The sequence below is a fragment of the Sycon ciliatum genome, chromosome 8 (assembly GCF_964019385.1).
Source record: "Sycon ciliatum chromosome 8, ocSycCili1.1, whole genome shotgun sequence".
Taxonomy (NCBI): Eukaryota; Metazoa; Porifera; class Calcarea; order Leucosolenida; family Sycettidae; genus Sycon; species Sycon ciliatum.
Genome location: NC_088650.1, coordinates 13414522 through 13427159, shown reverse-complemented (window position 1 = coordinate 13427159; position 12638 = coordinate 13414522). Strand labels below are relative to the sequence as shown.

General features: G+C 45.2%; 1 protein-coding gene across 1 annotated transcript in view; it reads right to left on the bottom strand.

The window, feature by feature from the left end:
- Nucleotides 1-11662: 11662 nt before the first annotated feature.
- The window catches only part of LOC135823387 (uncharacterized), a gene marked incomplete in the record, with an annotated part of 2353 nt that continues 1377 nt past the window's right edge, over nt 11663-12638 (bottom strand). Inside the window, 2 exon segments of the mRNA XM_065336238.1 lie at nt 11663-11898; nt 12381-12398. Coding sequence (XP_065192310.1) covers nt 12386-12398 — 13 coding nt within the window.

Genomic DNA, 12638 nt, shown 5'->3' with positions numbered 1-12638 from the left:
AAGAACATCATGCTGGATTGTAGATAAACTACTGTATATAACCCGCATGTGTGTGATAACAAAAGCTGCGGTACAGTGCGGAGAAACTAGTATAACATACTAATATCACCAGTAGGTTTTCTAAACTTCTTGTTCTATACTGGAGAATATTCCAGCGAGTGAATCCAGAGCAAGTGCTATGGAAATGGACTAGCGAGAGCTCACAATAGCCAGACAGACCCACGAGTCCTTTCTTGAACCTAACAATAATCATCTATGGCATTCAACATGCAGTTTGGGAAGCCATGCAGTCCTGGGACAAATATCCAAATGCATTCTTGTCTCCAGACCAAACAACGATTGTTATCATACTTGACAATTTCCAACTCTACGACCACCATGCCAGCTCAAGCAAAAAGAAGCAAAGGAAGACGGAGATTTCTACTTGTGCAGCCATTCGGGGAGGAGCACGAAGGCTGTTTTAACATTACATGATTCGACTGTGCACGCACTTTCCAAAGGTGTACTTATCACACACCACGTGAACTCTTAGGCTGTTTGCAGTGCGATATACTTACATGTGCATGCCCTTGCCGCACATTCACACTCCAGTACAAAACATAATTATGCAAATATGTAATGCACATAATGTAACATTCTACGCTTGAAAGCAGATCAGCATTCGAACTTTTTCATTGCCTTCAGGCTGCAACAGCATATTGCAAGAGGGCACAATGGTCCAACCCAACATCTTCCAGTGAACACCATCGGCCATGGCAGTACAGACCATCTGACATTCACTCACACCACCCACATAGAAGAGAAGCAATGTTGATACTTCATAGTTAACACGTTGCAAATACTACTGAGGGTGCATATAGGCAGTACACCAGGTTCAGGATGCATTGATCCATTCTTCTGATTCAACTACCTCAGCTGCTCATTTGATCTATGGCTATGCATGCTGTCGTCAGTGAGCCACATCATTGCGAAAGACTGATGACGGAGAGATCATTGCGCGTGTGTAGTCACAATACTATCAGAGAAATACGTTTGGCAAATATAGGAATACTGTGGACAAAATTGTACACAATAACCTGCCTTGAAGCAAATCTCAGAAAGAAAGCGCTGTGCAGATGCATGTCAGCCGCTTCAGATTCAGTCACTTCGTGAGATCCAATATTCTTCCAACTGTACTGTTCAGCCTTCGGTGATCCACAGAGACAGACAAACAATCTGTTCCGTCCTTCCACATGAGAAACAGAGAGTGAACATGCTCCAGTTCATTCCAGTATGAAGGTGGCGGATACAGGCAATGAAAGTCATCGTTGGGCCAACATGACCAGCCTTCAGACATGAGTTCTCAGAGACCTTCGCTCATGATAATGGTATTCAACCTTGGCTACAATCCTGCAAAACACGTGAAAAGATTGCAGCAAAACAAACTGGATGTTATAAAGAAGCAATTTAGGAAACTAAGCCTATCGATTTGTAGTACAGTGAAGCTAAGATACAACATCCAGCAGGCAGGCAAACTTGCTAATATCCGATGAATTGGCATGCCTGGTCATGGCACACCGGGTACAAAATATGCAACCAGCATAACGTTTCCACCAGTATTGATAACCTATCGTAACGTTATTATCAGACTACATAACTGCTAAGAATGTGCAACTACTAACATAAGGTGCGATCGGCTTCGAAATCCAATGATTATGAGCAAGCGCGCATATATTTCTACATGTGCCATGTAGATAGAGTGTTTCATCAGGTTCAGTAGGCATGGATCCACAGTTCATTGTTCTGCTTCAACAACCGTAGCTCTGATGTACAAGTTTTGATCTCTGGCTACGCATGATGGTATTAATGAGCCCAATGGCCCACAAAAACCGAAGTGATGAAACTTTCTGCCGTGGGCAGAGGGATCATCGAGTTGCCCACTCTTGGTTATGTACTCATGCCATTACCAATTATCAGTGCACAAGTACTGCTACGCCCTCACTATGATCCATTGCAACAATATCACCAGGCACATGCATGCTACTGCACCCATTAAACCAAGAGTCGCAAATAGGAAAATCTTTGCTGTGAACCACAGCTAGCTATAAGGTGCTTTGAGTCCAGTTTTGTGGGAAAGTTGCACTGCATGATGCACAATACCACATTGAGCGAAATTCTTTTTTTCACATAGCGTGAAGTGTCTCTCGAGAAATGCAATGCACAATGCATAGCACATCGCAGAAAAATCTTGTATTGCACCTGCAGTCTAAAACTGCTTGCCAGCCAGAGCTCTTGAGTCACATGCACCAGCATGCAGGAAGGGATGCCCATCACGTGTCACCCAACCTAGAAGTGAAGCTGGACTCAATTTCCCGTGAAACGACCTGTGATGGAGCTGCAATAACCAGCGATGCAAGTTTGCAGTCCAATTATTTGAAACTGGCCCGCTATGTTGCTGAGAACGTACTCAAGGCAACATTTGAGAAATTACCTTTCGAAAAAATGTTCGATACAAACATGGCCGGATATTGTTTAAACTTTACGGTACTGTGTGAAGAAAACAACTATTTTATTGCATAGACTATTAAAAGGAGCTATCCAGCATTGTCCATAATTTTCACGAAATGAAAGAAGGACCCTCCTCCACCCCCCCCCCCCCGATTGATGTCTGTAATATCAATATTTTTTCGAAACGAAACTCCCCTTGACCCACCCACAAACGAAACTTTTTCTCTTCGTGTAAAAGATCGACAATTATGGACCCGGCCGGCATTATCGATAATTTTCACGAAATGAAAAGTTTAGTTATGAGTAACTTGTGACCGTCCCCCACCCCCACCTACTCACCCCTCAACGAAAAATAGCTGGAATGGACTAGTGTTTCAGCTATCAATATTTTTCATTACGAAACCCTTCTTGACCCACCCGCCCATGAACGATTTTTTTCTCGTTTCAAAGATACTCAATCTGTTAAAGATAGATAATTATGGACGGCCCCTAACGTGCCAGGTTAAAAATGAATGGACCGTAGAAGATTGTTTGTGATATCACACGATCAGAACAGGTGACAACCAACACTACATGGCTGTATCTTGATGTGCTGCATTTACTGGGTGCAACGCAGGGAGTTGTAGCATCTAGGTAGACGGCACAGGCGACTGTAAAGCTAAATGACATGGGGTTCGACCCAGGGGTTCCTGTTTCAGCCACCCTTGGGGCACCATTGGGCAGATCTATACACGCTCGTACATGGTATTGCTAACCTGGGCCGTTCTCAGGGTCAGTAGGTCAAGGCCGTGATCGCGGGTTGCACAGATCACGGAGAACCTCCAAATCCTGAACCAAAATTCATTAAAGTATTGTGTAGTCTCCCTACAGTGTAGGTGCTATGACTCCCTGGTGCGATGTACCTGCTGGTAAATAGACAAATTGCAACCAGGCCATAATTCGGATAGAGCAGACGATCCTGTCCTGGACCCTGTTCCACATTCAAAGTACAGGTCCTCCCTCATTATAACGAGTCCGGTTAGTACATAAACCCCGTTAGTAAATAGAAATCTGAAATCCCCTGGCGAAACGTGGTCTATACAACTGTTCACAGGTCCGGTTACAACATAATCCGTTATTACATAAAATCCGTTATAACGACCCTTTGCCCAGGTCCCTGGAGTGCCAAACCCTCAGTATAAGATAATATTGACCATGCAGGACCAAGGCCAAAACACGTAGGATAAAGCAGAAAGAGGAAACGTATTATGTCTATGTATTCGTGAATATGGACGATCCTTTGTATTCAAGGAAGAGTTATGTTGGAGTAACTTGGAGATTTTCAATTATCTTATAACGAGTTGAAGCATCGATAATTTATGTTGTATCGAGGGTAGCCCCGGTAAGTACGAAGGAGTGCCTACTTCACCTCTAGCTGCAAGTCCTGCTACAAGATAAGTCTCGTTATAAGATAACTTTTTCGATGGCCCAGAGATTATCTACTAACGAGGGAGGACCTGTATCTAGACTCATATAGTGAGGGAGGAATATTGTGGTACTGACTCCGATTTTCATGCGCTAAGAAATTATCAAGTACATTGTATATGTAACTGTAAGTGATAATCACTCAAAGTACGAAGCTAACAGTAATATTCACTGGTTAGAGGGAAAGGCACAAACGGGAAAGGTCTGAAGAAAAAATTGACTGTCACCACCAGGATTCGAACCAGGGACCTTCGCTTGAGGCCAGCGATGCTCTAATCACTGAGCTAAGGTGTAGCCGTCATCCCAGCCGAGATCGTTCAACATTTTCTTCAGACTTCGTAACGCACACTAACAACATCAGCTAATGGTATATGTACTCTTTTTCGATTGTACATGCAAGCTCTACCTTGTGATGTTGAGCTCTCTTCGTTTGGTGGGGGTACTCCGATCGTCTAATGTGAACCACAGTCCACCTACAATTCTACATTTGCAACGTTGTCCAATGTGCATCGGCACGCATTGTACATAACTGTTACAGCAGAGTGTAGATTACCCGCACCCCTCGGGCGCACGCTTTCTCCAGGGGGTTCGGATGGGGAAAAATTCGGATAACGGAGCAGTCACACATCCATCTAAGACTTGCACATTCCTTCACGTTTCCATCAGTTCTCACATTCTCTTCACAGGAACTAGACACACTCCAGCTCCTCAATATGAAAACTGGCATTTTGAATAAGTGATTGTTCGGAATATCGGCATTCTACTGTACCGTAAAGTCGCGGATAAAAGCCGGGCTTATAAGCACATAAGCCGCTTTCTCCATCAGGTTTTAACTAGATGCAAACCATGCTCTTGATGCACGAACAGTTTTCGTAGGGTGAGTACTTGTTCATGTACAGCTCGTACTGAATGCGGCAAGTAGGACTCGCCCATCCGCCCCTCGGCCTCCCCACCCGAAGCGTCGAGGAGGTAGGGGCGCTCTGGCGGGATTTTACGGTATTTCTCACATAACCCCCTGTTCATGCCAGGGAGTAGTAAAATACATGTAGTAAAATACATGTATTTTACTACTCCCTGGTTCATGCTACCCGTTTTGGAGCCATCAGTTGCCTGATGATCGTAGTAATCATGGTAATACCAGGCGAAGCGCCAGCATCCCAAATCAAGACTTTTTTATTTTCCGTGGCGGGAAATCGAGCTTTTCCAGGTATCTACAACCTGTAGAAATTCAACGCTGAGAATTTCCAACTATTGTCCGGCTTTGGTCCTCTGCCACCGACCTATCCTTTGAAGGAGAATGCTGAAACCAGTTGGTTGCTCTTCAGTAGTTCTTTCTCTATCGTACACATATTTTGTATGTCGACACATGCTGTGTGCGACGACGTAGACACTTCTCAACACTTGAGTGACTTGAATTTGGCTATGATGACCGAATGTCATTGAACCGTGGAGTCGAGTAGAGGGCTCAGGCTCGATCGGCACAACGGGTACGTATAGCACAAGGGTAGGGCTAATGATATATCAAGTTGTTTGCTGTGCACAACCTTGGGGCGGAATTTGGCACGAAATTCTCTGCTCGCCAACTGTTGAGTATACCATGCAATACGTAGGTTTAAACTCATGTTCCAGTGCTATCACGGTTGCAACCCTCTTTCAAATGTTGACATAGCCAACAACCACATAATCCATATCAAATGTTGCCCCTTGTTTTCTTTCTAAGTATGAAAAATAGAAATAATACCAGTCCTAATCATTGGAAAATGCAAATCACGGTCTATTATCGACACGTACTGTCGCGGACATGGAAATCCAGTCGATTGACCGGGGCCGGCGCCCTCAGCGCGTACAGAACGTTGCATGCAGTGCACATGTTGATCCAATGCGACCATCAGCAGCGCATGATAAACCGTGCTACGGCTGCATGGCCAGCGCCCTGGGGCCGCTATACGTGCGACCGGATTTCCATGTCCACGACAGTAGTACCATGCAACCTGGTAGTGCATTTGGAGCAGGAAAGTGAATGGTAGCGCTGCGGCGGTGAACACATGAGCTGATGACAACCATCGTCGTCTTGTTGGTTTGTGTTGTCTCCAGTTTATTGCAGGTTGAACGAGGAATGAACGTCTACTCCTTCTTTCCAAAACTGGCTGGGCACACGCCAATGAGACGGAAGCTAGTGCCAAGCCAGTCCTTGGAAGTTTTGTGGTCCTGCTGGACTTTCAATCACCATGTAAAGTATATTCCGGTTTCTGAGTCTTCGTGTGCGCCTGAAGAGCTACACTGTGTAGAGATGTTGGAAGTTTATCCTGCTCACGACACTGCACCAAGTACAAGCACTTCCTCGGCACTGCCTGAGCCCTGTTCTGTGTTTACTGTGACCAGGAGAAGCAACTAGAAATTTGGAGCTTGAGCTGGAACGCTGGTGCTCTCTCTCTCTCTCTCTCTCTCTCTCTCTCTCTCTCTCTCTCTCTCTCTCTCTCTCTCTCTCTCTCTCTCTCTCTCCGTCACGTTCTGCCACTGTCCGAAACCGGTGCATGTGCTAGCATGTCGAAGTGCATTGTGTCTGAGTCACGCACTCACTCTCCTGCTCCTCCCTCTTATGCCCAAGACAGTATGACCAACTGTGAATACAGTTCATGCCCACATGTGAACTTGTGTGGTTCTCTTGTAGTAAGCTGCCATGTGTGTACTCACGTGTTGTGTACATGTGTGTGTGTGTGCGTGTGTGTGTATCTATGGGACTGCGTTCTCCTAATCTCTCTCCGGTGCCTTCGAGGCCCACGCAACCCTTGTAGCAGTGGCTCGACAGCACAGGGCAGGAGTGTGCGCGCGTGCATGTGTATATGTGTGTGTGTGGGTGGGTGTGCGCGCGCGTGTGTGCATGCGCATGTGTGGGTGTGCGCGCGTGCATGCAGATGTGTGTGTAGGGGTGTGCGCACGCTGATGCTCAGCTCTCCAGAATGATGTCCGTGTGCGTAGCCAGTGTATGGTGGCAACATAGCCTTCCTTCATGTATATGTGTATGTGCATACTATTTGGGATGCTTTACTGTTTTTGGTGGGATCCAGTTACATAGTTTTCTGTTCAATTATTTATGTTTATACAGCTGCTGTATTTGTAGTGCAACTTTATGTCTTTCTGCTGGTCAATTTGTCGTCTTGATGGTGTTCTAATACCATGAATACTTGTAGCGTATAGCGTATCCCCGTACGTTATATTATCCCCGTATGTTACTGTATTCCCGTACGTTAGCATATCCCCGTACTGTATTCCCATACATGTACGTTAGCGTATCCCCGTACATTAGCGTACGGAGTCTGCCTTTGTATTAAAGCTGCTGCTCACGATTCTTTCCATGGCCAGTTATAGTTAATTTCGTTTCCAGTACATTTCAATTGCCAGTTACAGTGTGTTCACTGAGACCCTTGTATTTTTGCCTCCGAGAGATTGCGGCCCGCTACATACTGATATACATAGAAAATATTACCCTCAGAAAGTGTGCTCGTTGTGAAGTTGTCCTTCTTTGGGCTCAAACCATTGCTCGTGTATAGATATAGGTAGATACATATCAGTGGGTTCGATTGGTGGCGAGAGGTCAGCCTAAATTGTTTGGGGCGGAGTTCGGCACGAAATCCACGCTGAGTACTTTTTGACGACGAGTTGCGTCGGTCTTGAAAACTCTGGCGAGAAAGCGAGGAAAATGATGTCGCTGGGAGCTTTCCGCGAAACTTAGGGCAGCTAATGCCCGCACCTTCCCAAACATTGCCTCGGAACAAGACGATACCACCAGGGAAGCTCTTGTGAGCAAGGGATAAAATAGTCTCTTTTTGGCGATATTGAGCTGAGTTTCAAATTTCCCGGGCCTGGGGTCGGATTTGGAAAATAAAAGTGCAACTTTTTATAGGGCTCTTTTTCGGTGCTGGCGCTTCGCCTGATACGTGAAACCAAGAGTAGATAGTCAAGAGTGTGCAACTCGCGGATGGGTTGGCCCACGGCGGAATTTTTTGTTGACGTAATCTTTTCGACGACGCACGCACTGCGAGCCTTTTGGAGAGGTTTCCCTCGTGCACTTGGCCGGGCTTTACACTACAAGGTCGGTGCCCAGCACGTGCTCTCACACTGCTCTGCGGCAAAGTCCGCGTTTCTGAAAAAAAGGTGACGTCAACAAAAAATTCCGCCGTGGGCGGGGGTATCTGCAGATTGTGCAGGAGAGATCCGGAGTTGCACACTCTTGTTTATCTACTCTCAGAGTTGCGACACAGCTTCCAGTCTCGCTCTTGTGTACAAGGCTCTACCCTATATGGGTAATGGGTAATGAGCACTCTTCGGACCAGCAGGGAGTAGTACAATACTGTAACATGTTTTTCGATTTTGACATACTGTACTACTCCCTGCTTCGGACAGTGGAGCAGCTACTTGATTACTGTACAGTGGATATCGGTTATAAAGTCATCGGACATAGTGATAAACCGGCTATATTGATACAAAATGAAAATATCAAAAGCAAAACCAGAAAAAGCCAGTCAAATTATCATTTTAACCAAGAGTCCATATGGACTCTTGTTATAACCAATATATCGTATATAGCGATAAATCGGCTATAAGGATACAGAATCACCATTCAAAACACCTCTTTGTGCAGAAAATTTATCGTCTATAGTGATAGCAACACACGAGTGTGAGGCATTGATGTCTCGACTTGGAGCCACATGTATGTTGTCATAGGGTATTCTGGTCTGGTGCTTCCTGGATGATGCTTTTGGCCAAGAAGTTCTTCACTCTACAGTCCATTCAGAAAAAAATGAACTTCTAGCTTTTGGCCATAAATGGGTCAAACGTTGAGTTTTTTTAGAATTTTTTTCTGCAATCCCATATGGAATCCTCTTCCAATTATGTTTCTGAAGTTTTTTTGTCCAAAAAGCTAGCCATAGCAAGAATAGGATTTCGGCCAGGTTTTGCCCCAAAAGCACTGAATTGGGAAAACCATCAAAATCCAGGCCGTTTGACCCCGCCTACAACAGTGCATTCTGCGGTTCGAACCCCAGTTCAGGCACCCTTTTTGGACCCTTTTTCAAATTTCAAAGTTCGCAGCACTGCACTGTGTACGATGAAATCACGAAAAATCGCCTGTGTTACTTAATTCTGCCCGTACAAGAGGCGCCGGTTTACCAAAAAAAAAAAAAAAAAAAAATCGCCAAATACGGGAGCTCGCCAGAGCCAGGATCCATCTTTTTATGAATGGACTGTAGACTGGTCTAGACTGGAGAAGGTGCAGTAGCATCCATCACGTACTTTTTTTAACTTGGTAAACCGGCCTCTTGTACGGGCAGAATTAAGTAACACAATGATACAATAAAAACAAGTACCAGTAGTTACATACATGGACCATACGAGAAAAAGCAATGATGACGAGGCATAAACAAGTGTCTAGTGCTGTATGGCAGCTTCCCAGACAGCGAGTCGAGCGGATGACTCAGCCACCTCCGGGTGCGAATACAGCCGTCGTGCACCACGCAGGCAAGCCACGCCGGCACGGAGAAGGGCAAAGCTGAACCTGCAGCGGATCCATGCCATCACTGCAGAGTATGGCTCACCAGATTTGTCGGAGACCATTGCAGCTATTCTCTTGAGGAGAGCGGCAGCAGCTCGACCAGTACCACCAGTTGCAGCGAAAACCACAGGGATGAAGGTTCCACGCTCGACCTCCTTGACGCGCTGTTCGTATCGCCTCCGTTTTTCACGTTCATGACGCTGGTAGCAAGGGGTGATGGAAGAGGATCGATTTGAGGGAGCAAAGGGGTTGAAAACCCGAATATCGAGAAAGACTCTCTCAAACCGACCTCCCCAAACACCACTCGCCGCAACATCAAGTCGAGCCTGGTCTTCTGTGGAGGCAGTCTTGTAGCGGAGCTGCTCACCAGAGAGTGGTTGTAAGTGTGGCTCGATAGCGACACTATTGGCAACACGTTTCAATAGCGAGGCAGTGATGTCCCGCACCTCATTGTGTCGAAGTGACGGGAAACCTCCGGTACCAGTACGCTACATTAGCGCGATCGAGTACCCACACGTATATATTCCATGACGCGTGCAGTTGAAAATCGCCTGTAGTGATATACCGGTTAATATACGAATTAATGTGAAAAATCCGAAGGGCACGTTATAACCATTCTACTGTATACTGTAAATGTACAAATTTTCGGCAGCTATTTAATTTAGACTTGTATGCTGCTGCATCCACTACCACTCTGCAACATTACCTTGATGCTTCCAAGTGCACCCTGGCGCATTCAATTTTCCTTGACCAGCACCCTGCTCATTTACAGTCCCTTAATTGGTTCAATTCAGGTGGCACCACCCGAAGCTGCGTTCGTCTCCCCCTAGCTAGGTCTACCCTATTCGTAAATTCCCCTTTCTTTTCCTCCTACTCCACGTGGCTCCAACTGCCTCCCAGTGTTAGACAAGCTCCAGATATGCCCAAATTCCGTACCCTCGTCAGACAGCACTTCAGTATCTCCCAGTAAACAAAGTCACAGTCACCACTTCCGCTGCATAGCTCGCTGAGCATCCCATTGCTTTGTAAGTTGCTAATCCCTTCCCACTTTGTGTACGTGCTCTTAATTTTCTTTTTTTCTCTTCTTCCGTGGTTGGTCTCACCCTCTCCTCAATTCAATTGGCTGTCTTGACATGCCACGAGGTGCAGAAATAAATGAATAAATAAATAAATAAATAATTTCGCCTAAATTAAAACGCCAATGAAATTTTTCACAGCATCTATCGCACTATACCATGCCCTCTACCCCACGCCGAAAATAAATCGCCGCCGAAATGTCAAAAATCGTGGAGTGCCGAAATTTTGTATATTTACAAGTAAATAGAAGTACAAAGTTTCGTTTGGAATTTTGCTATATTCGTTAGGGTGCATGACATCGTGACCTCGAACAATAAGTTAATAACGTATTTAGTACGTAACGAACCTGTTGGTGGCGTGATCTCACGAAAGATTTCGTAAACGAGAATTTGTACTTACACAGTAGCCACCTTGCGAATTATTGCAAGGCAGCATTGTTAGACAGCCTTGTACAATGGTCTTATTTGCCTACACTACTACTCACACGATTGCACTGTTACAGTCAAACCTCTTTAGGACGAACCCCAAGGGACCGGTGGTATTTGTTTGCAATAACGGGAGTTCTTCTTATCCATATTTTATACCCAGTGAATACACAGTGTTTTATCCAATAAAGTTATGAATGCTAGTTCTTCTAAAGCGAAAGTTTGTCTTATCAGTGTTCTTCTTAAACGAGGTTTCACTGTATACCAGCTACACATTGCCGGTGTCGGCCTACTTTCAATCACATACTAGTAATGCGTTTACTTTAAGTTCAAAATGCTTTGTTTTACTGGGTTTCCATTTGTTTCCATTCGTTTCCATTCGTTTCCATTCTCTTCAGGCCTACATGTTCATAATCGTGTTTCTCGTCCTTGATAGTATTGTGTTTGTTTCATTGGACATGTACTTCAGTACTAATACCATACTGTAATCACACATGCAGCACAGCCATGCTCTACCACGCACACGCACACACACACACACACACACACACACACACACACACACACACACACATAAGCACACACACACACACACATACGCACACACACACACACGCACACACACACGCACACGTTCACTTCAAGCAGCGCCAGTTGATTGAGGGCATACCACAGCAAGCTGAAGTACTCAATTGCATCAATACAATATAGTGCAATGCACGATGTGTATAAAATAATACCATGGATGCAAACCAACATAATGTCATCTGTGATGGCAATTTTGAATACAATTCCTAGATTTGGGATCGCCAAGCCGTATCCAAAGCAGAAATGGATTTCCAATGCAGACAACTGTGTGATGTGGCCCTCGTGCCGTGCCAAATCGTAAAGCTCCTGCAAAGGTAGAACACAACATGAAAAACGTGTTTTTTGCGTCAGACGCAACCCTGCCAATGCATTATGTACGCAAGGAAGCAGGAGACAGCAGGCACAACTAATGTTAGGGGCTGCACAGGAGACCTGTTTCAGCCAGCAGAACGTCTAGGCTTCATTGCCAAAACTAGGCTAGTGAAATCCGGATCTACATGTATTTTGCTAAAACAAACGCCCCGTAAGACCACAAGCCCTTGCACGGATCATTGTTCCTAGTGCTAAGTTTGTACGTCCCGAGCCGGATTTCACTAGAACCAAATCTACAGAAAGTAACAGAATACCACAGTCCATTCATCGGAAACAGTCCCGCTGGCTTTTGAAAATCTGATTTGGGCCGAATTGAGGATCAAAAACCCACTTTAAATCTCAAAACCTGGGTTTTGGATCTGCTTCTCCATACATCTACGCCGCACATTTGCGACTGTATGAACACTGTGACTTACTGGATCTACGCCAAAGTCCCGATTTGGGCCGAATTGAGGATCAAAAACCCACTTTAAATCTCAAAACCTGGGTTTTGGATCTGCTTCTCCATACATTTTGCCATGGCATAAGTATCTACGCAACGCTTTTTTTTTTAAGAGAACACAAACCTACAAATCATGTTGAAAGACAAAAAGTACAGTGGACTGGGCAGGCGCTATCCACAATGCCAGTTAATAGCTGTGCTGATGAAATACATGGACTCTGCCGACCATGGG